Source organism: Anopheles arabiensis, chromosome 3, assembly GCF_016920715.1.
Source record: "Anopheles arabiensis isolate DONGOLA chromosome 3, AaraD3, whole genome shotgun sequence".
Classification (NCBI taxonomy): Eukaryota; Metazoa; Arthropoda; class Insecta; order Diptera; family Culicidae; genus Anopheles; species Anopheles arabiensis.
The window spans coordinates 83,354,805-83,379,357 of record NC_053518.1 but is presented as its reverse complement, the minus strand read 5'-3'; the positions used below and the strand labels follow the sequence as shown (position 1 = coordinate 83,379,357).

At 45.2% G+C, this 24,553-nt stretch overlaps 3 protein-coding genes across 3 annotated transcripts in view; 1 reads left to right on the top strand and 2 right to left on the bottom strand.

Annotated features, from left to right (window-relative positions):
• The window catches only part of LOC120902704 (MOXD1 homolog 2-like), a 124,255-nt gene extending 101,363 nt beyond the window's left edge, over window positions 1-22,892 (bottom strand). Inside the window, exons 1-2 of the mRNA XM_040311677.1 lie at window positions 22,575-22,892; window positions 20,244-20,733 (exon numbers count right to left, since the gene is read on the bottom strand). The gene's annotated coding sequence lies outside the window, so the exon portion shown is untranslated. The remainder of the gene's footprint in view (window positions 1-20,243; window positions 20,734-22,574) is intronic.
• On the top strand, window positions 13,674-14,708 carry LOC120901209 (trypsin-like). Its single transcript, XM_040308916.1, has one exon. The coding sequence runs from the start codon at window positions 13,674-13,676 to the stop codon at window positions 14,706-14,708; it is 1,035 nt and encodes a 344-aa protein (XP_040164850.1).
• On the bottom strand, window positions 14,735-15,912 carry LOC120902705. The gene is made up of 2 exons (XM_040311678.1): window positions 15,770-15,912; window positions 14,735-15,573 (listed from the first exon to the last, which is right to left on the bottom strand). The coding sequence occupies exons 1-2, from the start codon at window positions 15,869-15,871 to the stop codon at window positions 14,827-14,829; spliced, it is 849 nt and encodes a 282-aa protein (XP_040167612.1). The 5' UTR covers window positions 15,872-15,912; the 3' UTR covers window positions 14,735-14,826.
• Window positions 22,893-24,553: the final 1,661 nt, after the last annotated feature.

Below are 24,553 nucleotides of genomic sequence, written 5' to 3'. Positions count from 1 at the left end.
GTTTGCGTGTCCTCTTTTTCGAGCCCGGCGAGGAGGTGTAGAATGATTCAGACGCGTCAAGCCATCACCATGCGGAGATATCCTTCTGGCCATTCTGGCTACCGCCAAAACCCGCACAGCACTGACCAAAAATAAAACAATCAACAGCGCCTCTGCAAAACCTTACGGGGTGTGTGTGGGGAGGAGAGCGAACTTCTATGTTGGACCCATCCATCCCCAACCGAACGGAACAGAAGTTTTCTAGCCCGAGTGCTTCGAGGCTCTCCAAAAATTCATCCTTCACACCTTCCCTTTTCCCCTCCTAACAGCCAAAGCAGACGTGCTGCGTGTTGCGACGTTGCGACTTTTCGGGTCCTTTTTGGCACTCTAATGGGCATTTAGAGCCTACCCGGCCGGACACCCGCCCGGACACGTGCTAACGGTGGCTAGGCCTCGGCCTAGAATCGGCTTGTTGCGGTCCGTCCCTAGACTACTGGGAAATGGGACGAGCGGGAACTTGCACGTTGTTCATTTCAAAGCTCGAAACCGCCTCTGGGTAAGCTGCAGCCGCAACCGTTTAGTTCCTGCCGCACACGTAACAAAAAACAACACCTAAAGCCTTCACTTCCTGACACAAAGGCGTTCGTTTTGTTTCCATCGAGCAGTCTTGTTGCCTTCAGTGCTTCCCCCGCTAAAATTCCCAACTATTTGGCTACGTTGGTGTCAGTGGAGGGACACTCTTTTTGCTTTAACATCCACAAGAGTGGCGTGGCGAACACAAGTGTGAAAGATTTAAATTCTTGAGAGAGTGCGCAGTAGTTTTGATTTTATCTGAAATCACTCGAAAGATTTAAATTAAAGATGTAGAATATTGTTTCGTTTCCGACCATCGTTGCCTGATGGCAAGCAGGAAGCTTTCGTTGCGTCGTCAGGTGACAGCTCTACTACCTCTTTTTCGATTGCGTTCAAAACAAACAATGCCAATTGTCCCCCAAAAAAAGGGACCCATTGTCGTAAAGCAAAATTATCACAACGCATGAAAAACACTTTAAAAGAAGGAGGGTAATATTTTAATGCAGTTTATTAAATAATGTCTCTCAATCTCTTCCGTTTTGCCAGACCGGGAGGCAAACATCTACCGTTGATCGCTTCGAGGAAAGGAGAACAAACAAATTGGCAACATCTTTACCGTTTGCCAAGTGGTTTGCTGAGTTCAGCGTTTTCCCTCAGCACAAAGCTCGACACTAATCGTCGGATATAAACATTTCCACTTGAACGATGGGAAACGATCTCGCGGCACTAGAACCTGGTGCCATGGTGCGCCCGTCCGCTCGTGTGGTGTGCGCGTAAAATAACAGACTCATCTTTTTTGGCAACTAGCTCGCGGAAAATTCTACTCCCGTGGCGCCAATCGGCGGTCGGTGCCGCTCGTTTATTTGCGTTGCGAAACCCTTTGGAGGGTTCTGCTAAAACTGTCTTGCCGTGCGACACCGTGACAGGCCCCGGGGCCTTTTTCCCGCTCACGAGATCCACTCGTCTCCTCCAAGCTTTGGCGAGATCAACAATTGAAAGTTTCGCAAAAGGTTAGAACCTTGCTCCAACATACAAATCCACTCGATAAAAATCTTAATCTTTTGAGATATGATATTAATAATTTTCGTTTCCACCAACCACCGCTTTCAAGCATCGCGACAACATTTGCGCAAATGGAATGAAAAAAACGCGCCCTTCAAGCTCGCCTCCAGTGTGTCTCGTTGCTCCGTTGGTAAGCTTCGCCAGCGTTACTCTTGCAGCTGGGGTTTTCATGGCCTTCTTCTACCTTTCCTCGGTTTCCGTGAGCGCGTGAACGCAGGACAGCGAAAGCTCCTGTTCCTACTGTGGTGCGCTGCGGTACGCACACACGCTACAAATTGCGTGTCTCGAACGCCCAGGGACGCACAGCATTCCCGAACCACGGTGAAGTGACGTTGGCAACTCTGCCTCGGATACCTTCCGTGTATGTATTGCAGTATGTAGGGAAAGAATGCGAGGGACCCGAACGCGTGTGCCAACCATCCTTTTTTCTGCCTCTTTTGCAGTGACGTGAATCTGGTCGGATAAGAACTCTTCTTTTTACATCCTCCATCCTCCAAGGCACATCCTCGCGCCATATCGTGCAGATGGGAAACAGCACACTTACACACAAAAAACACGCATTGAGTCAGCAGAAAATGTTTTTGCACATACACGCACACACTCACCCACTTCCCGAGCATGCAAACGGACGGACGTGGTGCGTTTTGAGCAGCAAAAGGACGAACGAGTGGCATGAAATTTATATTTATGGTGTATACTTTGCCTGGCACCGCGCCACTCTTTGCGCCGGGTGGAAAATATTCTTCCCGCGCTGTCGTCTCCCGCTCCACCCACAGCCATTGAATAAGGTCAAACGCGGGCAAGGAGGTGGAAGGGAAGGAAGGAGCTTCTGGGAGACCCTTTTGGGGCGAATATTAGTTGCCTGGCTGCGATGGTTGCGGCCGTGGTAAAGTCTCCTGTCACTGTCGGTTGCACTAGAAGGGAGCGAGCGCGAGTCACTGACAACTTTTGCCAACTGCTCCTACGTCAAGTGTACTGGCTGGGGACTCGAGCTGAGATCCTGACTTCTACAGGCACGCGTTGCGAGTTGCGTGAAGGTTTTTTCTTCTTCTGTTTTGCAAGGGCACAAGAAGTTCGCTTCGCTTTTCCGCAATGAGCTGACTTACTTACGAACGAACAGTTTTGCCCCACGTGCAGTGAACTGTTGCTGACCTGTGAAACCATCCAACCCCTTTGCACTGGCACTGGTTTTCCTCTGCTCGAGACGGGTTTTCTGGGCAACAGAGGTGGAACAGGGCTTGGGAACTGGGTCGTAAAATGAGGGTTTTTTTTTTTTGCTAGACCGGTAAGTACGTAGAAGCGTACACGCCGTTCTCGAAGGAAAAAGGCACATAACTTTGGCAAGGTGGAAGCCCAACCCAGTCCTTTCTTCTTCAGCACATGGGAACGCATATCGTCCTAAGGGAGGCAAGTGGCAGCCGGAAGTGGTAAACCGTGCGTGAATGTGGGTGCGAAACGATCGTCGTCGTCTGTGTGTGCGAGGAACCGCCACAAGTGGCTACCCTTTCGCTTCCCTTTGGGATGTATGGAAAAGTGAGCATTTTTGAAACCTCCAAAGCTCCACTTGCCTGTTTTGCTGTTTTGTTTTCACAGCGCAGGGACGAACTTTAACGTAAACTACGTAAACACCACACACTTTAACCTGCGACTGGCGAAAGCCGTTTGTTTCCCCCTTGCTCGGTGGGTTTAAAAATAAAAGAATAATAAGCCGGAACCGGATTATGCGATGAGTGAAATTTATGAAGTTCAAGGTTATGGGAAGCCTGCGGAAGGATTCTGTACACGGACAGGAAACAGGGCTTTTCGGTATTGAAACACGTAAGGGCCGCCTGCTTCAAAAGCACACTTGTGCGCTTAAGTGTAGTGAGTTTGCTGTGCTGGCGCGGTGGATTTAGAGTGGAGCGTCGTGTACTAAACAAGGGAAAATGTTTCATTTTCTGCACTTTTAAGGGTTTTTCGTTGCTAATTTGAATATTTTCCGTTGGGCCGTTTCCGCACATTTGGGTACGGTTGCGCGTTACATGTTCTATGTTCAGCTGTAAGGTGTCATTTGCATTCCGTTACAATGGTACTTATGCTGATGTAGTTTTGTAGTTGAAAGTACAGTGTATTTTGGTATTTGTAATAAAATTCCCTTATAAAAGAGTACTTCAGAGAGTTTATTTCAAATGTAGAAAACATTGAAGTGTATAATGCAGCCATGAAATACCTTTTTTTTTATTCATCGTTATTTTTTTTTCATTTATTTGATGTACTTGATTGCTCATCTCACTTTAGCTACTTATTATGTTGTATTGAATTAAATTATTAATTCTTGAAAAGCCTCCAAGCCATCATTCATTATTGTTTCGAAATGTTTTCCTTCTCATTTTCATAATCTTTTTGTGTGAGTTATTATTTACAAAACATGTAAATATTTTATTCTATGCCCTTAAATGGTCAGATTGACTGACTTATTGCGTATTCTTTACTTTACACCGAAAACAATATCTCCAGATGTTCCATACACTTCCCCGTCAACGGGGACATTGTTCTATTCAAACCGTTAAACATGACGGGGGAGACAACAAAAAAATGTTAAACGTAGAAATTAGTATTGTTGCCAACGTCATTTCCATCATCCATCCTGCGCCACAGTTGCCAACGATGTGCGATTCAATTTATGATTTACATTAACCGAACCGTTGGGTGAGGAATGTTTTTGATGATTTTTTTGTGTTATTAAAACACGAACACACGAAAGCGCGTCGCTTCCAAGAGGGGCGGTAAAGCATCATGTGGTTGAAATTAGAAATGAGTGTATCTTTTTTTTGTCATTTTAATTCCGGCCTCCTCACTGTGAGCAAGTGTTTTCCAGCTGTTGTTGTGTGACGCCGAACAAAGCACGCAAACGTCGAATTTCTGTCCGGTAGAGAGATAAAGAGAGAGAGAGAGTGGAAACGAGTGAACCACTTCCCGCAACGACAACTTAGAACATCAACCATTTTATGTTGAATTTCCTCCATGTTGGTTTACTTGCTTTACTTTTTCGTTCGGGAGAGGGAGTGTAGTAAAGCATTACTTTCGTTTCCATCGACAACAGTGGAACAGCAAATTTATTCCTCCAGTGAGACCGCGTTTTTGGCTTTTTTTATTCAACTTTTTCCTACCTTTTTAGGCTCACCGAGTGACTATAACCAAAAAAAAAAAAGGAAAAAAGGGAGAGACCCGCCAAACAAGCAGCAACAACCGAACCCAGTTCTTTCGTGCCACCGGATCATTTACACCGAAAACGCATTTCAGCGCGTTGTGCGCGGTGCAGTAAACGTTGACGGCGGGTCCAAAAACCGAACGGGGGGGGAGTTTTTGGGCGTAGGTACATCGCGCTCGCGCTCGAGTGTGCTAAAACAAAGGCCACACACAAAAGCACCGAGGCCGGAAATGGATGACCCAATCCGGTGCGAGGGAAGCAACACTACACCACAACAAAAAACAAGCAGGTCAGACACACGTTTACGCGTCTGCTATCTATCCATCTTGTAGCGTCGTTTGCCGTGGGGTCTTCTTGGCTTTCGTGAGCCCATTGTGGTGGTGGTTTTGTTTTTCTTGTTGTTTTTTGTTACAATTAATTTACCCGTTTGCTGAAAATGAAGTCAACAGCAAAACTGCGGTCAAAAGCAGTTGAAGCGGGTTCCCTTCTTTTGGGCTTTTTTTTGATGTTGCAGCCGTTTTCCTTCCACTGTTTAGGCATGCCTATGCTTTATCTATTTGTGCGCGACCGGTCACACAGAGAGTAATTAACATTGTAATGTGTTTTGGGGTTGTGTTTTTTGCGCTTCGATGCTTCGCTTCAGATTTGCAGACGCAACCTATGACGTCCCGTCATTCGGCACCCTCATCGGTCGTTGTGCCGATTGTCCTCTCTGTTTGCGATGGTCTGAAAGTTCCCACAACGCTTGAGGCCCGCCACTAATCAAAAGGCGTGGTCTCGCCTCGCGTTCGAGTGCAATCGCGCGCTGCCGGAATTGAAAGACGCCATTAAATGTTTTGTATATACATGCACATAAATAATAATTATGGCTAGACCAGAGACGGGCGTTGCAGTGCGTGTGCTTGCGTCTTTGTGCCATGGTGCGATGACGATGCCGCGGGAGCGAGACTAGCTGTACAAGCATAAACAAATGAAACATGAGCGCGTGTTTTGTGTGTGGAAAAGATACACCCGCACTCCCTTACAATTCGTTTTCTTCACGCACTCCAGCCCTGCGATGCACGAGAAATGTAGATTGAATTTCAATGACTTTGAAGTTAATATTAATGAGCCACAACAACTACCAGCGAGGAGAGGCAGCGGAGCCCCCAGGGTAGTAGTGTTTGTTCTTTGATTAATTTTGTCAAAAAGCAAACGGAAGGGGAGCACACAACACACTTTTCTGGGAGGAAGAAGGGTAGAATTATTTTCCCTTCGCCTGCCCGAAGGAAATGGGTGATTAAATCATGTTTTTGCTTTTGATATACGGCCCAGAATAGTGGAGGGAAAAGGGCACCAAAACAGCACCAAACGACAAAACGCACGCCGGAATCGGTAAGGAAAGATATGGAAATGGTACGCTTCATGGGTAAGGGGGTTTGGAAAACGATGTAATGTGGAAGACCTGCCTGACCGTGTGGTTGACTATTTATTTGTTTTCAGGTGTGTATGTTTTTTTTTTTCGTTCTTTGCTTTTGTTTGATTATTTGTGATTTATTTTCCTATTGTTTTTTCGATTCACCCCCGTTTGCAGTGGGATGGCCTTTTCTGCTGGTTGAAGAAGCAAGGGAAAGCATGGGTGAATGGTGAAAATTTATGGTGCCAAACGTTGAATCGTATCGAAGCATCAGAAGGTGACGGACTTTCTCCAGGATACTGATAGATAGGGGAGCAAGGAGCAAAGTGGTCTGGATGTAGAAGCTGTTTTTGTTAAATAAATTGCAAAAAATATATGAAGAATGCAGCATGAATGCGTCTAGAAGCTAATTTAATATTGATTTAGCAAAAAGAGGAAACCTCGTTTGCACAAACAAAGATTAATAATTTTAAAATGAGTTTAGAGCACATCTTGTAATCTACCACAGTTTTACAAATACTTCTTGATAAGTCTGCTATCTAATCAACGAAAAGAGGTTGAATTTAAAACTCCACAGAGTCATCGATGAATCATCGCTTTTGATACGAATAATACTTTCAGTCTTTTATCTAAACCTTGTGTAGAGTTGCTGGTACAAAAGGTCCCCACTTTACCCTCATCTTCCCCCGCCACATTAAGTCAAACAATGGAACAACGCATGGGACCGCGTGAGAGACAGCGTTAACAAACGGTTGTGTCACGTGCTGGTAGATGAGTTATAACTCTATCCCCAAACGCGACGGGCTCAGCCCCGAAATTGATGACACTGACGAGACGAACGATGACGAAAGGCAGAGCAAAACTTCAATCTCCTGAAAAAAAGTCTAAAATAATTTGTTTTTATTTTAGAGCAACACTCACACACAAAAAAGCACGTGCTGCAGCCACCTGCAACCGTGCGCGAACCTATGTGACACAGGACAGAGGAATTAATCTTTAACCGTATTGATATGGGTAGGCCACATGCACATAAAACGACCGCTCTCTACAAACTACGGGAATGTGAAATGGACAAGTTTAATCAACGGAAACGCATCACCAGACAGCCCACCAGCCGTGTCCTTCCTTCCCGCCGGTGTGTTGCGCTTGATTTTCGCGCGCCCAAAAATTGGATTCCCCGTTTTACGCGGCTGGAAAGTTCGCGGGAAGCGTTCATGACAATTTCATTTCATGCCTCGCAATTGCACACGGGGAAAGGAAAGGGAGTTAACAAAAAAAAAACACACACACATACTCCCATTCATACACAGCGTAGAGAGAGAGAGAGTACGCGTTTTATATGAAGACGAATGGGAATGGCTGAAAGCTCATCACCATTAAGCGCGACCGATTCGGGTGTCCAACACACGGGCCCGGGTGTCCCTGTGACGTTCGATTTGGTATTTCATGTTTTTTTTTTTTCTTTCTTTGGTGGCATCGTTCCGGGCGTAACGGGGCAAGTAAAAAATGGCACCCCATAAATAATAATTGCCATCATACGTGTGTACATGGCTGTGTGCGGAGCTCCACCGAAAAATAGGGAAGCACGACAATGCACGACGACGTATCGGGAAAAGCCCGGCACGAGAAAGAAAGGAAACATTAACGCAATCGTATTTCAGTTGATTTATGCTACCGTATGTGTGGATGGCGAGTCACATTGGGCTACAAAAAAGTAATCATAAAAGCAAACCGCCACCGCGCGTGTTATATGTTTGTGTGTGTCTGTTTGTGCTTAGGTCGGGCGCATAGAATGCGGGGCTTGGAAAAGGATACAATGTGGTACACATCCCGTGGAGATACTGCCTCCTGTACAGTGGGGGTTATAAGAATAGATGCGCATAGACGATTTGAATATTATTTTGAAGTTTAATTACCTTCACATTTTGTATGCCAATCCGTCGATAGTTGTAATAGTTGTTAAAATGAAAATAATCCATTATTTGCATAATTATTGTACATTTCATGTGAATTATCCAACGAAATTTCACTTTAATCACTTCAGATAAAGAGTGTTTATCAACTGTATTTTAATACTAATTCAGCAGTTCGTTTTTCGAATGATTTCAATCAATTATTGTGTGGTTCTGATTGCAATAAATAGCTTTCTTGGACAACTAACTTAGGCCCTAATTCATTCAAAATCTGAAAAACGCTTGGCAAATTATGCTATTAAAATTACTCGATGAAGAAAATTCATGATCCTTGAAGGCCTGGTAAACAAAGTGTGATTTCAATTCGAAAAAAGATCCCAAAGCCAAAATAATTTCCGCTACTTATTTGTTTGGCCCAAACCATCCTCATTTCAAGACAATTATTCTATTTCATTAAGTCATTTGTTTGCTTTAGAGCAATTTATATTCACTACGGTTATACCAAATACCCTCACTGTATTACTAGCTGTTGGAAAAAGGGGCGCAATATCGTTAAAACTAGAACGAGTTGCAAAAATAAAATAAAAACACGTATCAACAACCGTGCTATGTCCCCAGAATCTTTCCCAGCATACGACATACGAACCACCGCAAAAAAGGGCATTAAAAAAGGTGACGAATCGTAATTATGTTGTACATATTGGAAGAAGTGACCTTACCCAACCAGTCCACTCGTGTCCCCTTCTTGTCGTTTCACAGCAAAACGAAACCACCGACCGATGACCACAAACTCCCGAGCAGCAGCTCACAATGCTCATGTTCACAAGCGCAGGTTCGCATCGCAGTTAGGTGAAATGAAATTGCCAACGGGGAAAACCTCCGCGCGTAATGAACATATGAGATATGAATTTCAATTAAAACTGAAAAGTTCACTTGCTGTGCAGTGGAGGTTTTGCTGATGCGGTGTCGAGTGAGCGAAATATTGCCACCTTGTCCGTGCTGCTGTGACGGGGTAAAAAAACGGTCCCACAGTTTCCACCTCCCAGCGGGATGATTAGTTTGGAGCACGACTTTTTTTTTTCTTACGCCGACACACACACCCTTCTTTTGCTCTTCTATCTAAAGTTATTACCGATAGAGCTTCGCGTGCATCGGTATGCTCCGGAAAATACAGGTGTGGAAAAACAGCCAAGCGAAACCGCGGCCGGTCCCTGCATATGCGCATGAAAAATGCAACGCTTCATCTGCAGTTTTGGCAGATCGACACCATTCGACTAGCGCCAAAACGTGCAGTATTCCACTGGGGGTTTCAGCGCTGGGGTTTTGTTTCACTGTACCTCGCGCACAGACAACGGGTTTGCTTCGATTCGGACAATTTTATTTATTTTCGTTGCTATATTTTCAGATCCACGAACATTGTGTTTAGGACGGTCCATGGCTAACCAAAATCATCGCAAAAAAAGTCCCAAAAAAAAAGGATTACGATCTCTGTCCCAAACGTGTCCTCCCGCAGTGTCTCCCAAACGATACGTATAAACATAAACAAAAACGCAGCAGCAGCACAAACACACACAGGTGCTCCGGGGTCGGTCCGGGGTGGTGACCCGAACATTATTATTCATAAATGTCCGTATCATCTCGCTTCGGGATGGACGGTTTTTCAACAGGATCTAATCGCACAGGCTGTCATGCCGTGTGCCGTGACGGCCAACTAGAGATGACTGTTGGGCTTAGGGTTTTCTACTGCAATTCGGTGCAGCTAGCAGTTCCAGCACAGTTTCGACGGACCCTAAAATTCCCAGATCAATGTTTGATCGATCGATCTCTCGGTTTGAGCCGCAGCTGAAATGCCTGCGAAAGTGATGGAACGCAATGAAGAAAGCAAATTAAACGCTCTTTTTGCTCTTGGTATGATGCGTTTCAAACTGTCTGCCAAGCATTGGCTGCTACTGTGCGAGATTTATGCAACCGTGGCAAGACGGGTTTGCAGAGAGATATGATCCAAATTTATAACATCCCGTCTGTATTATAACTACCGACGCGTGAGGGCTTGAATATATAATCTCATCATTTGTTTGGTTTCGTAAGTTGCATGCACCAAACCAAAATCCGCTGGAGACAGACCACTACTGTGTTTGTAGCATTAAAATAGTTTATTTATTTGTGCCACCCTTTTTGTCCCAGCGAGAAGGAAGGAGGCAAAGATGATCCCTCTTAGCAGGTTAACAGACGGCCTCCTCGCCCTAGGGGACAGTTACCCGTGTTTAGTAAGGTTTATAGGTTTCAGTGATTCCTCTCCACAGCTAAACGGATTGCCGGGCTGTCTGTCTGTGACCGAGAATATAGAGAAATAAATTCCAATATTTACACTAATCATCAGCATGCTACGGCCATCGATGGGATGGTTCCAGGCTTTACTTTTAATTAAAACATATCATAGTAATTTGTGTGGCAAAAAGGGTCATCACACGCCAGGGCTGGACGCCAACTTCCCGTTCGTAATCATAACCGATAAGCGATCGGGGTGCGCCTATTTTTTGTGGAATGGAGAAGGAGCATTTCGTTCCATCCTAAATCTGTCACAGCTTGAGCGCAGCATGGACATGGACGGTAAGAAAGAAACAAAACACGTTGTGGATATCAGATGGGATCAGATGAGCAATATTTTGCATTCTCGTTAATTAAGCCGGAACAACGGTCGTTCATTGGATTTAGTATCTGCGCTTTTATAGACATGCTCCCTAGAGGGAACCATCCTCTTCCGACGAATCCGTTGCGCTTTTTTCGCATCAGTTTTGCATTCGTTGCTGTGTTACATGTTTGCACAACCATCATCATTGTCAATCATAGTAAAGTCATTGTTAGTTGCTTCCCAGGCAAAGGGGTTGTCTGTTGGCTTATGTAGCTGAAAATACTCCTCAACACAAGTAAAAAAGGGTACAAAACAGCTTAAAACGAAAGTCCCAAACGAGAGCCTACAAAGTTGGCGGGCCTCTGTGGTGGCTAGAAAATTCCCCAGAAATGCTCAAATTTATGACAGTGTTGAGTCATTAATGACCTGCCGCCGGAGGTGGACTGGTAGTGTGTGAGGCGAGGGTTTTTTGGAAAATGCCTGAAATTTATTATCCAATCAACCTTGGATGTTGGTTTCGAACCTATCTGAGGCATAAGGCACGCTGAGGTTAGAACTGGGGGACACTAATGCTGTGCTCCGTGTATTAATTCCCCAAAACATCGGTGTCTCGCTGGCATGCAGTCCGCCAAAGAGGGTGGATGGTCAGAATTCCTAGAGGCGTACCGTCATCTAAGCACGGTCTGGAAGGAATCCATCCCCGCCAATTCGTGTGAAGGTACGTGGAATGGCATCTAGCCTGCTCCATTGGGAGGATAGAATACAAGCGCCACCACCTGGGGAGATGACACGCAAGCTGGCCTGGCCTATACTAGCAGGTAGCGTTCGGGTTTACTTTCCCTCCGACTATCCTTACACAATATTTCTCCCGTTTTCGTCTGCTAGTGAGGAGAAAGCGAGTAGAGCATGTTTTGTGTTTTTTGCACTTTAAGTTGACCCTTTTTTCTTCGATATTTCTCCGGACCGGTATGGGATAACAACCGACACCGGGCTGTGTGGTGTGTGCTATTAGGCGCACTTGAACTTGTTATTCCCGACGGTACCGACGGCCACCGGCAACCTCCATTAAAGTGTCATTTCAAATTACAAAATTACGTCTTCAGACACCGACCAAACCCTCTTCTGCTGGCCATAGTTTCCAATTTCCATCTGTGACGTTTTGCGTACGTACGTGCGCTCAATTGCACACCACATGGGGACCGGGCCTTTACCTCTCAGCCCCGATGGTGGGTATGCGTGCTACGACGGAGCAGTGACCCCTTTCCCGGCAAAGTTCTTAAACTTAGACACAAAAACCATTGCGAAAATGGGGCTCGGAGTGGAACCGTTTGTCGAAACGAAATGAGGTCTCGGCTAACCGCACCGTGTCATAAATAAAGGTTAGCGGCTTCGGGATGGTCGGTCCGGCCCCTGGTTAAGAACCGGGGAGAGAAGATTCTGTGGAAAACGACCCACACGTATGTACGGACCATAATGGTACATTTGAGCTAGTGAGCGTGTTGGGGTTTACGTGGGTTCGGAAAAGTTGCAAATAATTTAGACAAAGTGATTAACTTAAGTCCACTGGGGCACATATTGAGTGTTTGAGGGTATACTTGTTACATTTGGAATAAGTTTCTGTTCTACGCATTACTTTTCTAGGTTGAAATGATGAAAGAGTTTGAAAATTTTACCAAAATGCGTCCTAAAAATAATTTTCCAATATTCAGCAAGTGAAAACGGGTCTTTTTTGTAATATGTTGATGGAAAAATATGTTTCAAAACACCAAAACGTTGTGTTGAATGAACATATTTGAACATTTGTAAGTCTACTCATAAATTTATATTGATTTTGTAACACCATTTTGGGTATTTGAGGAATATTTGCTCATTAAATGCAATAACGAACCAAACAGAGCCTATAAAGCATCATGGCATATCTGGTTCGAAGGACCAAAAGTAGGATTCTATTGAAAAAGACAGGTTTACTGTAATGAATTGATTTCTTAGCTAGCGTATTGGGCAAAACATATTCACATACCTTAAATTAACGTAACTGAATATTCTAGGTTAGCAAGTACAAGTGGAAAATCAAACTTCAATATCAAGCCGTTTTATTCATCTTAATGATTCTCTTTAATTTTAATCTATATCTTGATCCACCATCAGCAATGCCCTCAATACATCGCCATCGCACTATCAGTGCCACGTCCATAACGTTTCAAAACCTAAAATGTTGACCTTCTTAAACCCGACCTGTTCACATTGGCGGAAGGAAGAACCCAAGGATAAATGATGTCTCCAAATCTCACTGTTTGCGAGAAAACCTACCAAACCAATAAGGAAATTAATTATCAAGATATCGGTACTATCTCTGTCCCGAGCCTTCTCGATTGAGCTGCCGATTCGTGCCATTTGCCCGGAACGAGGAAGCAAGTAGAGCGCTTTTTGGCATCCTGTCAATGGCACACTTTCGTCTCGGCAACAAAAAAACCGATATGGCCCAGTTTTCTGCTTGGAATTATGTCAACACAATTACCGCACCTCGAGTGTAGCAGCAAAGTTTGGCTTTTCGGAGCGTGATTTATGGTGTACTTTGGTGGGAACTATACTGAAAAAAGTACGCATACTCAAACCGTAGCGAGAATATCGTGTTATCAAGATTTATCAAAATTCTCCCGAAATCGACGTCAACCGATATGGCGTGTGCGGTGCAGCTCTACTTGTTTATCGGGAGCAGTTTATCGTACTTCCGTACCGCAAATCCTTCCATTAATCCACCCAAACCGTCCAGGTTTAGATAGCGTACCGGCTACACTTAGTGGAACAAATAAGTGCCTACGGTTTGGCGCAGTTAGTTATGATCTAACGCTTCACCGAAGCTGGTGGACAGTTACGATCGCACCGAACGACAGACCGGACGTCTGAAGACAGAACAGAAAGAAGAAAATGGGTAAAAAAGTGCCTGTGGTGTGTGGGTTCCTGGTGGCGTTCCTGGTGGTTCTTACCCAGGGAGAACCTGTCCTGATTGAACGTGAACTAGTCAACACAGTGGATCGTATTGCGAACGAAGTGCACGAGAATGCCTTCGCAGTGGAAGAGGAGGCCGTGGCTGCAGACAAGTTCCTCGCGCAGGCTGATTCCGTGAGTCCGTTCCTGGTGGGTGGTGGACCGGCGTTGGCTGGCGCTTTCCCGGCCCAGGTTGCGGTACAGATCGGTACGGCTGCGTTCTGCGGTGGTTCGATCCTGAACCAAAATCACATCCTAACGGCGGCCGGTTGCGTGCTGGACGCGAACAATCATCTCATCGCCGCCAACCAGGTTACGGTGCGCGCCGGTGTACTGGTCGTAGATCAAAACGCACCAGTTATGGCGGTGAATCGGATCTTCCCCCATCCGCAGTACAACCCGTGGACGTTCGAGAATGATATTGCGGTGCTGCGGCTCACGAACAACATCGTGTTTCCGCAGGTCGCTCTGCCGAACATGGCACCGGCCGAGCTGAATCTTCGGATCGTGCCAGACTCCACGGTGTGCCAGGTGCTTGGGTGGAACTGGCAGCAGGCTGCCCAGAACGTACCGCTGCAGGTGTTGAATGTGCAGTATTCACCGCGCACTACCTGCAACGCCCAGCACCAGGGCATGCTGCACGACTCGATGGCCTGCACCGTGCTGAATCAGGCCACGCACGGTGTCTGTGCCCCGAACCGAGGCGGTGGGCTGTACTGTAACGATCGGCTGACCGGCATCATCTCGTTCGGGTTTGGCTGCGGTACGAACAACACGTACACGGTGTACACGCAGGTGCGGTACTATCACCACTGGATTCAGCAGCAGTTCGGCCGTACGGATACGCCCGTAGCCGGGCCAACGCCAATGCCGGGCGTTGTCGGTGGTGGCGGCGGTGGTGGCACTGCCAGCTCCATCACACTGTCCCTGGCAACCGTGCTGGTGGCGATCGTAGCAGCCCTCCTCCTCAACTAGCCTTTATAAATGTGGTGTACGAAGCGCCCGAACGAAGAAGTTAAATAAATCAATCATACGAAAAAAAAAGGCTTACAAGTGTGAAGACCCCACGGTCGCTTTTATTCTGCCGCCTTTTCTACAAATCCGTACTCGGGTTCGTGCGCATTAAACCGTAGATAAAGAACATCAGTGTGTAGAGTATGCAGTAGCCCATGAAGATAACGTACACGATGTATCCGAACGGTGAGTTCGGTTGGTCCAGCGGGAAACCATTATCGGGAACGGGCTCCACCAGCGGTGTATCAATCATCGAACGTGCGTCACCGCTTGCCGAGCTTAGATCGGACAGCTCTAATATGTCCACCGAAGTGCCACAGATGGAAGATTCATCGCGCGTTCGCACTGTTAACATAGCGGCTGGTATGAGATTTTCCATGATAAGAGCACCTTCCAGGTGATACTCTCCTGTCTCCGAATCTCGACAGTGCAGGGTATCGATAAGATGTTTTAATGTGTGCCTCTGATCCGGTGCAACCTTGAGTAAGGTTTTCTGCAACGCACCATCTGTCGTTCGCTGCCAGCAAAGCAGCGAGGTACCATTGAGTCGCTGGTCGGTTGGTGCGGACACTGGAGGATTTCTTCGCAACCGACCGAACGTACTGAGCACAACAAGCCGTTCATCTTCCCCAAAGGTCAGCATCCTGTCGATGGCCAAACTCGAGGTACGGCTTGTTACTTCCGCACTGCCATATCGCACCAGCAGTTGTCGCACACTTCGACTGCCTCGCTTCACGCAGGCTGCGGTCGTTAAAACATGTGGTCTAAGCACCTTATCAATAATCCAACCACCGCATGCTGCTCCAGCGTCACCTTCGACCGCAACCTTGAGCGAAGTTAAGAATCAAGAGGAAATCGGGAAGATAGAAACATAGAAAATGATAAGAGAGGCATGAACTGCATCAACGTAAATCGATGTCGCAAAGGTACGCCGATTGAGAGAGCGTATGAATTTAATGGCTTTTAAATGTACATCACCATCTTAGTTTGCTCCGATAACATCCATCGCTGATATCACTTACAAATTCGGGAAACTGAAACGTCTCACAGAATGCCGGGCCGCTCACAATAGTAAGCAGCACGCCGATGGTGATTAACGTTCCCGTGCGGTTCCGATTGCTCATGATGACACTTTTCGCTCACAAACAAACGGTCACTACTGACCATCTGGCTCTCCTGTTCTCTTCTCGTGACTGTGTGTGGGCCGCACGTTATCAGCAGATTTGCACCCGCGTTCCCACCTCTGCCTCTTTTTCGGTGCGTCCAGCTCAAATTATCGCACAAATTCCGTGTTATCGTGTGTTGCGATTTGGCTGTCCGTATGTCACCCAATAATCGGTTGAACATCGAGAAATAAACACTGTTTTTTTAATGTTTTTACAGCGTCAGTGATTTCTTATCACAGTTCGCGTTGACTTCGCATAATACCTATTGGAGGTGTACTATCATCAGCAACAAAACGGGCCAGAGAGTTTGAGATGACTCAACCAGAAAATAGAAATAGAATCTCTCCGTTTGCGATGGTGAACAATGGAAAGAAAAATGCGATCCATGCAGAGCGTTGCATACATATTTCAACACCATTTTTTTCTTCTTTTTACAGGAGTTTGCATCAACATTCTTGCTTTTTTGCGTCCTGAAGCGGTATGATATGGGTGAAAGGTTATGGATTTTTAACCACATTTTTCTATCATATTTTCTTCCACAGCTCCTATCCTGGAACCTCTGAAGAATCTGAAAGATCCTATTCGCTTTTCGACGCCGTCTGTATTTCCTGCTGGATCTCTTGAAGCGCTTTTTTATCCGCAGCGTTGTTCGCCAGCCAGTACACCTTTATGCAAAAACGCATGAACCCAGAGATAAATAGAGCGAGAAGGAGCTTGAAAACCCGTCCTGAAACAACTCTTTCTATCCAACCAATCGATCGGACCTTCGGACATCGTGACACCGTCCAGAAGGAAATGCAATACCAGGAAGCTGATGATACGATGTACTAAATGGGATTCATCTGCACTTTTCCCCGGTAGAAAGGAAAAGTTTTCGCCCCATTTGCGCGAGCAAGAGCGCAAAAGATGGAAGAAATATGAATGATGAGACTTTTCTCGTGTCTCGCCCTGTGTCTCTTGGCTTGGTTTCTAGGCAGGTTAAGCTTTTTATTCTTTCAACCTGCTTTTAACCTTCACCAGCTGCGGGACAGTATTGCGGGGTACGCAAAAGGACACAAGATTCCAAACCCGATCACTCTAACTAATATTACATTCTCGTTTATTTTTAGCTCCGTTTTTTTGCGGCCATCTCCATTCGCTACAAACTTACCCGGACCACTAGTGGTGTGCCTGATGCGCACCCGGTCTCGCTGTCTCACAGAACTTTTTTCTTGCCGGAATAATAAAGGACCAACGCCGTGAATGGAATTTTTATTGTGCCCAAGAAGCAGCAAAGTTTTTGCAACCTCCGCTCTGCCCTCTTTCCACGTCGCAATAGGATATGGCCCGAGTGTGCTAAATAGCTGAAAATGACGCAACTTGCCCCGTCAAGCCAAGTCAAGAAGATGTAAAAACATTCCTCGTTTACCGAGTGCTTTGCTGCTCTCTCTCTCTCTTTGGGTCTTTCTCGTTCTTGAAACAGCAAAAGCTTTTTGCATTCATGGAAACTTTCCCCAAAGGATGGGTAAGAGGCCCCGGGAAAACTTGAAGTAATTAAAAATGATAAATAAGAGAAAGGACGAACGGCGGGAGGAAGTTACCACTTTTCTACCACTATATGCACAGCACAATTCTACACCTCCGTGCCGTGCATTTTCTTTCCCAATTGCTTACGGCTTTATGAAAGTGAAACTTTTACCCCGGGCTTTGGCCGTCGAACCGTAGCGACAGCAGAGTGGCAAAAGGTGAACCAACAGAGCACGCCACAAAGAAAAAAAGGGGGTAAAACACAGAAAAATTGCCCCCTGCGTAAGAAAACGAAACATAAATGCCATCATAACACTCGGTTCCATCGGTTGAAGAGTTCTCGCTGTGCGCGTTCCAATGCAAAAGATAAATAGAGAGGGCAGAGTGTCGGTGTTGGTGGTGGCAGTGATTCTATATAAACAGAAATAAAAAAGGCCTTCTCGTAAATAAAATTCCAAAACAGCATAACTTCTCTCAGAGACACATACACACACACAAAACGAAGCAGAAAAAGACGACCAACTTTCAAGACCTGCCTGCCTGCCTGCGTGAGACACCGGCCACTCATATGGCGGCATGTTCAAAAACAAAACAAAAAACGAAACGAACCACGAAACGGGCAGCATCTCCCGTGTCGATTCGAGGCAATCGGGAGAACGCCGGGAACAACCGGTTTGTTCTGTCAGGTTCTTCCTCCCGGCAAGTTGTATGTGTGTGTGTGTGCACATGGTGGAATTTAATAACTGCCCTTCCTGCCCTTCCCTGCAGCAGCTCCTCCAGCTTCTGAGGAGCAGTACCACGAAAAGTGTTACTTTTATGGTCAATGCTCGTAATTAAAATTTGCTTAACCAGTTAAACTATCACCGTTTTGGGGGACATTGAGCTTGAAGGAACCCAACGCGGTGACCCAAGTTTGTTTTTTGCTTCTGTCCGTTGCCGGTAGAGATTGTGTGTTTGAGGAGTGTTATGCAAGCCTTTTGCTAAATAATCATGAAGATAACGTGCGTAATACTGTTTGATTAATTTTACTACAAATGTTTAACGATGAACCCATTTTGTTCGTGCTGAAATTGCCAGATAAGTCACATTGTGATTGATTTATTGTACATTGTAAACTAAAGATACGGTGTAACGTGTTCATTATTTTGTTAGTGAAAAAAAATATTTGAAATTTTGATTTGAGGTTGACCTAGGCATTATATTGGACAGTACGCTATCCAAGGTCATATGATGTAACAAAATTTCCAAAGATATCCATCTAGAAAAACGCATGAGATTTAGTAACTAAGCGTACTAACGGTACTTCCGTATCATCACATCGCTTTTTTGAATTGGAATTTAAGAATATCAATGTCTGAGAGAAAAAAACTGCAAAGCTTAAGATGTCACCATTGTTTTAAAATGCATGTAAAGTATGTCATTAACAAATCAATGGATATAAAATACAGCAGATCTTCCCTTATTACAGCAGATCTTAAGACCTTACGGCTACGGTGGAATTCTCAATCCATGTAAAAGCATTAAATCTGTTCCAACCATCAGCCTTAATGTCCTTTAATGTCTCTTGAATCGATCACGAAATATTCCAAATAACCTAATATTATGTTAATTTCTACGCACGTATAAGGGACGTATCAGCGTGTATTGATGAACTAAATGTTTGCTTGTGAATAGCATTTATGATCAACTTGTATTTGACATACACTGATGGTTTATTATATTAACTTGAAAAGGTAATTTTTCAACAAAATCTTCAGAAATTACACAACACGTTCTACTACTATAGCGCTTTTCAGTTTCTAGACGAAGCACTCATCCAGTTCCTAAGTCAATCATTGGAATTTGGAGTGGAGCATTTATGAATCTTTCGACTCTAGAGTATTTTATCTGTAAAGCGTCTCCAGGAGCCTCATTGCTTAGACGTCGCTACATTACATTGCAAGAGCTTAATACATTAAGCCTTATAATGCATCTTCTGGAATATAAAATGCTGCATTTGGTAAGAAGCTATATCACACAGAATGGATGGTCTATAGGGTTCTTCAAACAAGAAGCATCACCGTGATCCAAAACAAACCAACTTCTCTATTCCGATGTTGCAGAATGTGCAGGATCTATCTACTGGAATTTCCTTGCACTACGAAACAACAATCGAAAAACTTCTCAAATTCTCACCAAAACACCCAACAATACCAACTTCCGAAACTGTAATGCAAGCGTTAGAAAAAAGTCTTCTCTAGTCCCTCATAACCACAAAACACGCGAACTACCTACCACACAGCCTATGTTATAGTGTGTTTTTTTTTATTTATGCTCTATCCCTTAACCCGAAAACCGTCCGAAAAGCAAACAATCCTCCTCATTTCACCGTGGTTGTCCAATTTGTGCAACCAGGAACAACAAAACCCATGCTCATCCGTCCCGGTAAATCCATCCATTCCCGTGGCGGCGGGGCGTGCAAACGCTCCTAACAACTACTTCACTAATTGACTACCTTTGGTGTGGATTTCTCCTCTCCCCGAGCACAAAAACACACACACACATGCACCCGTACTACCGGTCCAGAAAAGTTTGCATTTGCTACCGGCCACCGGGTACCGGGTGAGGGCAAAAATAAACAAAACTACGCCACGGTTTTATTTATTCGAGTAATTAGAAAGTTTTTGTTGTTGTGCGTTCCGTGTGCTGGTGTTTGATCGGTTTGTGGTGGTCAAACATAATGCCCAGCCTTCCCCCCAAAAACCGATGGTAATGAATTGATTCAGTTCGATTTTTGTCTACGATGTGTCGGTGGATAAGGAAGAAAGAAACACAAAACTCACACTTTCACACGACGGATCAAAGCGGCCTTCAGATTGAGACTCCTCCGGGCTCCTTCGCTGCGCTGCGCTCCGCTGCTATACACCGCGGAGGAGGTCCAACACACACAAGCACACACGCACGCACACGTTTGTCAAAGAAACTGTCAAAACAGCTCTTTCTTTTAACGACAGTCGTCTCGAATTACAAGGTGTGCCGCCCTGCCGAGTCGTTTCTTACTTGGTCGGAAAGGACAGTTGAGGGATGGCAGCAACGATTGGGCCCACTTCCTCTTGTGACCACAACATTCACACTTTCTGCGCTCTATTTCTTTGACACTCTTTCTTTGCCTTCAATTAATACTTTCTAGTAAGAATCACTACACATTCTTGCCACCAGCACACGCACACACACACACACTTGTTTTAACACGTGGGTATACACGTACCACTGCTCGATGCACTATTTACGTTTTATTTTCCACTCACTCTGAGGAATAATTCACTTTGGGTTACCTGGAAAAACAAAAAAATGAATAACAAGATATAAAAAATGATTAAAGAGTAAATAAAATATCACTTTTAACAAAGCACTTTCAACCAATGCTTGGAAAAGTACGAAATGTTTGCACATTATTGAGTTTTTCCCATCACATTTCCTTTTTATTCCTTGTAGCTTCACTTTTAAATGAAATTAAAATAAACAAACCAGACATATACAGCTGAAAAGGCTTCCGCAAACGGCCTCAAATTAATATACACAGTCGTAATCATCGATAAATCAAAGTGAGGTGCAAAAGAGCAAAGTGGAAGTAAAACAGTAACAAAGCCAAATAAAAAAACGAGCAAAAAAAAGTGGAAGTGAATAAAACGGAATGTAGCTAAGGGAAACAACAACAAAAAATGCCCAAAAAATAGGTTTTTGTGTGCGTTCTATTTCCCAGCTTTCCGTTTTGTTATTGTCGAAAAAGTTCGATCTATGCCGGAAAAACGGTTTTTCTTCTAGCCCCACCTAGCCCCTCCCTACCACCTAACTCCGCCAAAAAAGGCGCAAAAATAAAGGGACACCGTTCGTAAGCCTACAACACAGCAGAACGATTCCTTTCCCTAGCCTGAACTGCATGGCGCTGAGAATATAGGTCGAACTGTGTCTGTTGGGGGTAGGGTGGAAAAATCGCGTAGTGGGAGGGTTGTCTCTTCCTGATTCATCGGTTTATTTCCTTTTTCGTACTGTGTAGGTTTTTTTCGTTAGCCATCACAAGCAAAAAATAAAACAATACCAGAAAAAGGACCCCGCATACCCTCTCCAACACAGGGAAAGAACAGGGAGATTTTGTTCTAGGGATGGTGAAAATTTATGAGAATTTTCCTTCCCTTCTCCCCCCCCCCAGTGTGTGTGTGTGTGTGTGTGTGTGTGTGTGTGTGTGTGTGTGTGTGTGTGTGTGTGTGTGTGTGTGTGTGTGTGTGTGTGTGTGTGTGTGTGTTGTCTAGCTGCTTTGCTGTCCAATTTTTCCAACCTCACGGTAGGAACAAGGAGTTCCGCGGAAAATGTTACTTTAAAGCGCTTCTCGCGTTAGCGTTATTGTTTGCGTCCATTTTGGTGTATTGTTTTTTTTCTTTTCCTGTTTTTACCATAGGACCGTTTCTTCACCCTTTTGCCTGTGTCCATTTCTTTCTGTGGAAAAAGATGTAATTTAAAATGCCGCTTTCTGAGGAAAAGCAGTACAAAAACCATAACCGAGCAGCAAGGGAAAAATCGCACAAATTCCCGGGTAGAAGTAAAAAAATATAAATCCCTTGATGGAGCTTTATGCCGTGCTTTTTCTTCTTCTTCTTCTCCTTCTTCTTATTCTTCTTCTTCCCTTTCTTCTTCCTGCAACCGTTTGTTTACGCTCGTGAAGAAAGAGCCCGTCTCTTGGGGAGTCTTTTCATGCTGCCGTACAAAAGCAGCAGCTCAAACAGGGCAAAAAGCGCTTTCTTGTGCAGCCACAGAAAAGCAGCAGGCAGGTGAACGGCAGCAGCAAACGCGGAAGAGCGAGCGAGCGAGAGAGAAGGAAAACAAAAGCTCCCTCTCCCTTTCCCACTCAGCCATAGACACACGCACAGACGCTCGCTTGATTAAAGTCGAAATTAAAGTCGCCGCTGGAAGGAAGGATGGCAGGATGTGGCTCGATGGATGATGCTGTAATGAATGCATCCAAGAAGGCGTTGCACCCCACACCGAGCGAGTCGTTGCGTTCTTTCTCACGTTTGCGCTCACTAGTTTTCCTTCTCACTATGGAAAACTTAAAAGTTACACACCACACACACCACACAGAGTGTATCATCAACCAAGCGAGTAAATGTGTAATAATTACCATTTCAAACCCGAAAAAACATAAAAAAGAAACCACACATAACCACGCACTGTACGTTTTACGCGATAGAAATCATCCTGCGTGGGGTTTGCCTCCCGCTACCACACTCTCGCACACGGAAAACACACACCACGCACACACGCACGGGCGCACGCACGCACGCAACACGCCACAAATGCTAGAGCCGAAAACTGCTTTGCCGACAAAACACAGCACACGCGCGCGCGAGGCGGAAAAACGTAAAAACCCACTCCTGTTACGACCTGTTTTCCACCGATGCCACGACGTTACTAAATTTTCCACATTTTCGCTCGGTGTAAAATCGCCACCCTTCTGCGTGTGTTTCGTTCTCGGCGTCGTCGTGGATGGCAGTCGTCGTCGTCGTCGTTGCAGGGCGCGTGCAGGAGATTCGGGAAAAACTCTCCCTTCGTACGTCCTCCCCCTCCCGTACGGTCTCGGTGAGAAGCGTAGAGTTTTCCCTCTTCGGGTCTGCCCGGCAGCCCTTGTGGCTGCAAAAAGGGTCCCTTTTTGGTCGGTTTGGCAGGACGACGACGACGACGCGTTTTCAGCTCCCGCACGGTGAGACGCGCATACGGTTAGAGAGAAATAAGCGCGAGAGAGAGAGAGAGAGAGAAATTAGTTGGACTGGTGATAGAGAGCGAGAGAGTGTGGTTTTCCAATGTTTGTGTTCTGAAGTTCGGTGGGCTGATAAAAACCGAGAGGGGGCTGGATGATGAAGCATGGTCGCTGACGGGCGCAATGTGAAGGCAATGTAATCGCAGTTAACTGTACGCTCTTATGCTCTTGGGCTCTCTCCCTTTGGGCTTCTCTCGCTCTCTTTGCTGGAGATGGCATGAAGGGTGCCCTGGCTGTTCGGGCGAGAGCAAAACGCGGCTCGCCTGAGTAATGGTGCTGTCTAATGATTTACTTTTGGGCTGCCACAATGGTAATTCTATTATTATGTTTTAGTAATAAAACATTTTAAATGTTTTAAAGTGAATTAAAATGCAAATTGGAATTTTAATTAAAAATGCATGACTAAAACAGACATTCCAATTAGATTTTTGAGAATATTTATTTCTATAGATTAGATTTTTCAAATAGCAAAATAATTCTTATTGAATGAATGTCTAAACCTATTTTTATATGAGAATTCTGTCCTTGAAATCACTCAAGATAAAACACACACAAAAAACATTAAAAATTACCGAAAAATAATTTACTACAATCAGCTGCCTATGCTACGAGGTGTATGTGTGTGCCAAGCCTTCCCCTTCAGTGGAATGAACCCAACCCGCCACTGTGTGTGTTCATCCGTTCATCTTCCCCTACCGGCGTGTGCTTTTATGGCTTCGTCGGCTACCCTTACGATAGGGCGCAGGGGAAACGACGCTACACTGCAACATAACTTCCCCTGCGCAACACAAACGCAGGGGAAAACGACGGATGAACGAACGTCCGTACCAGACCCCTGCCCGTCGTCGGCGTCGGCCGAAAGCAAGCATAAAATGTGCAATTATGACGCGCTACCTGCAGTGCGGTTGCAGTTGAGCAGGGACCGTTGTTTTTTTTCTTCTTTCCCTTCTACTTCTTCCTCTTTAGTGCACTCTCTCTCTCTCTTTGCTTCGCTGGCACGCTGACTGATGGAATGTCTTTTGTTTGAGCAATTGTCGACCAGGAGCGAGGGAGTCTTGCTTTCTTTCCGCTTCTTCGGTGGTGCCGCCGCCGGTGCAGGAATTACTGCACGGAAGCAAACCGAGAATTGCTGTGAAATTGAACTGGCCGCAAATGCATTTCGGGTGGAATGTCTTTGGATTGTAATGTTTGGGATTTACTTTCGGTATTGTAGGCTGGTGCTACCTGGACTTAATAACTGTTTGGTAATTTAAACTAGAATGGCAAAAAAACAAAGGAAGGGGCTGTGAAGTTTAAACAGTTCTTTTTGGGATATAATTTAATGCAGCAATTGTAACGAAGAC